The sequence below is a fragment of the Oryzias latipes genome, chromosome 24, assembly GCF_002234675.1.
Source record: "Oryzias latipes chromosome 24, ASM223467v1".
In the NCBI taxonomy this organism is placed as follows: domain Eukaryota; kingdom Metazoa; phylum Chordata; class Actinopteri; order Beloniformes; family Adrianichthyidae; genus Oryzias; species Oryzias latipes.
In genome coordinates this window covers 15,179,607-15,183,054 of record NC_019882.2, presented here as the reverse complement: position 1 = coordinate 15,183,054, position 3,448 = coordinate 15,179,607, and the positions used below count along the sequence as shown (strand labels likewise).

The following is a 3,448-nucleotide window of genomic DNA, read 5'->3' as shown; positions in this document are numbered from 1 at the left end:
GAAGCCGAAAGAGGAAGAAGTTATGGAGAACCGTGGGCGTGGCGGTAGGAGGGAAAAGCCGCGAGACTAGAGGGAAGCTCTCATTTTTTGGTTGGGAGGTCCTCTCTCTTGAATGTATGGCGTGGTTACGGCCGACAGTAACCGAGCTGTTCCGAATAAATCAGGAGTTTATGGTGAAACCAGCAACTGCATTCTTTGAAACGCCAAACGATAGAAGCTTGTAGGTATCCCACTTTTATCCCTTTTCTAACTATAATAATAATGGTATAATCGTTTACACGATGCCTCTGCGGAAGGAACTGTCGCACCTGAACCCCGTCGTGCCCTTATCAAGTACGGAGTTGTCTGAAATGAATGCCACAGAGGCTCCACCAGTGTCCTGCCCGGCTGATAGGGTGTACATTCCCCTGTCTCATCGGCAACGGGCTTTCCACTTTGTGCATGACTGACCTGCAGTCAGAAACCCAGGAAAGGCCAGCACAAAAGCTTAGGGACAGGGATCAACCGGCATGATTTGGAAAAACAATCAATCACTGAGAGGATGGTAGTATTATCTCTCAAACGAGGAAGATCAGTGATGAAATCCACCGTGATGTGTGACCATGCCCGTCGTGGGATGGGTAGATGATGCATGTCAGCCGGAAGTTGTCGATGTGACTTAGCCATTTGGCCGGATGTACATTGGGTTACATACTGAGCTAAGTCAGCCTGTAGTGTGGGCCACCAGAAAGAAGATGACCTGAGTGTTTTTCGCAGAATTTAAGCTTTTTTGCGGTAAATAGAGCTGGGAAGTGAAGCAGCTCTATGCATCTGTGGCATCTTCCCTGAGAACTGGAAGTAACTTCACAAAACATAAAAGAATTAAAAACATAAAACCAAATTAAAACATTGTAAAGACATAAACAGAAAAGAATAGAAAGCATAAAACTAATTTAAGATTCAAACAAGCCTAATAACAGGGCTAGGCTGATGCTAAAGCGCTGAAATGGAGGAACAATTCTTGTCACAGTGCTCGATGAAGTAGGCTTGACAGGAACAAAAGTTTGTACTAAACAGCAAGTCTCATCTGTTTTTTTTTTTTAAACTTCCCATTTTCTTTTCCCTACCAAAAGGAAACAGCAGCAGAATCTGACTTTTAGACCTAGCAATCAAGAGTGTGTTTCAGTTTGGTTAAATAAATGTTTTTGCTTAAAAATGTTTTATCAAGTTATAGCAATGAATAAGACACAATGTAAAGGCCCGTTACATAAAAATGCATTTTTCCTGCCTGTCATCATTAAGACTTTGTATTTGTGAAAATATTTGACAGGGTGAACTGGAGTTCATGTCAGGAGCGATTCTGGCATTGGTCTGTTTACTTTAAGTTACACACATGGATTACAAGCAAAGGAGTCACAGGTCAGGATAGTAACCTTTAGCTGTAATTCAAACCCTTTTGTAACAGCTTGTACAAACGTTTTCAGAACAAAGTCATCAGGATATGTAAACTTTTGAACGGGATCATTTGGGAAGTTGCTGTTGTCATTATGATTTAAAAAGGGTAAACAGATTTTTTTGGACCATTAATGGCTTCCCCAACAAGTAACTATGAAAGGAAAAAGTTTTTTTTTTTTTTATCATTCATATTCTATGAAAATGACCAAGAAATCTTGATTTTTTCCAAGGCATGTAAACCTATGAGCACAACTGAACATTAATTACGTAAATGCTTGAAGAGCTGCGGTAGTTGAAAGAATGTAAACACTGAAGCTAAGACTCTTGTCTTAAAGGGTTAACCTGACCCCTCGCAGTCAAATCAAGCACATTCTTTTATATACATTGACACCTATTTCAACAACAGACTTGACCACATTTTTTAGATCGAATTCACTTGCCTGCTAAGATCAAGAACATCAATGTTCAAAAAGGCTCAATACAGGATTGACACTGTCATTGCAAGTCTACTCCAGACATATTATATGGACATCAAGTGACAAAACCAAAGATTTAAGACAATGGGTTTATAATATCAACAAAGAAAATTTAAATAAAACAAACAATTGAGCAAGCATTTAGCCAACAAGTTGGACAGATTAGATCTCAGAGGCATTAAAGAATAGGATGCGTTTTTATAGAAACATACATCGAAACACTTTGTCAGAACATGACACCCTTGGCATTTTTTTGCTAGTGTCTTTCAAGTTTTTTGTTGTGTTGAGGCAAACAAAAATTTTCTTATGCATAAAAAAAAATAAGAACAAGTTAATTTAGTTCGTTAAAAGTGATCTATTTTAAACTTAAATGTCTTCTACTTTAAAAAGAACGAAAAAAAACTAAAGTTCTGTAGGCAATTTCTTCTGACAGCTTTAATTCAAGTAATAGTAAAGGAATTTGTGGAAGTAATGAATTAGTGGTTCTCCTGTCTCACACATTTACAAATGTGAGAAGTGAATGCATACAGGAGTGGATTTAGACAGCTGTTTATAAATGTCAGGGATTTAACAATATCCTGTGTATCTGTACATTTTTGTTCAAGCGCCTCCTTGTGTAAGGCAACTGCTGCCACACACACCACATCTACAGTGTGGTTAGGAATCCACAGGAGAAAAAACACTATGACAATACTGGTAACCAGTCTGGATGTCTGAGGGTTGTTAAAAAATGTTGTGTGTTTCATCTTCCTGTAAAGTTGAATGTATGAAAATGCTACAATAGGCAAAGAAGCAAATCCCACCAGAGCCTCTGCTAGCAGGACGGCTATCTTTTGGGTTGTAGAGGAGTATTGATGTTCACAGTTCACCCAGTGCTCGTCAGAGCTCAACTGTTGAACCACCAAAGCAGGGACGGAGAGAATCATTGCAACCAGCCAAAGCAAAACCACCAGCAATCTTCTTTTTGTCTGATCCCAAGACTTCTGGTGCACCACGAGCATGTAACGCTGGAAGCTCAACAAAACTATAGTCAGAAAACTTCCATAAACACTGCAATACACGAGATATGCTAGGATTTTACAGGCCAGCAGACCAAAGATCCAGCTGTAGAGCAGACTGTAAATCCACAGCGGGAGAGTCAGCAGACAGAGCAGGTCTGACACGGCCAGATTCAGCATCAGATTCTGGGTCATGCTGGACAGCTGCTGAAAATTTGGCTTCAGAATGATGACGGCAATGTTTCCAGGAAGTCCCACCAGAAAGCAGAGAGACAGAATCACTGCAGGCAGCACACCTCTGGAGTCCACAAGAGGAGAATGAGGGAGAGGTCCAGGAGTAGAAGAACTGTTTGAAGTTGCAGCTGAGTTGAGTTCTTCCATGACGCCCTCCTCCCTAAAGATATAAGAAGATTCCAGCAATATGAAAAGTAACCTCCTGCAAAAATTCAAAATTTGTGTAAGACAGACTGCCAAATTTCAGATAATTACAAAGAATATGTCCAATGAACATACTAAATTTGAGCTGCTCCACACTGCTGT

At 40.0% G+C, this 3,448-nt stretch overlaps 1 protein-coding gene across 1 annotated transcript; it reads right to left on the bottom strand.

Moving 5' to 3' along the window:
• Window positions 1-1,243: 1,243 nt before the first annotated feature.
• Window positions 1,244-3,448, bottom strand: LOC105357198 (C-X-C chemokine receptor type 4-like). The gene has a single exon (XM_023953133.1). It carries the CDS (start codon window positions 3,287-3,289, stop codon window positions 2,387-2,389), a length of 903 nt encoding a protein of 300 aa, XP_023808901.1. The 5' UTR covers window positions 3,290-3,448; the 3' UTR covers window positions 1,244-2,386.

What these genes read in the sequence shown, in the direction of transcription:
- LOC105357198 (XM_023953133.1), bottom strand. Translation starts at nt 3,289, where the DNA reads ATGGAAGAACTCAACTCAGCTGCAACTTCAAACAGTTCTTCTACTCCT.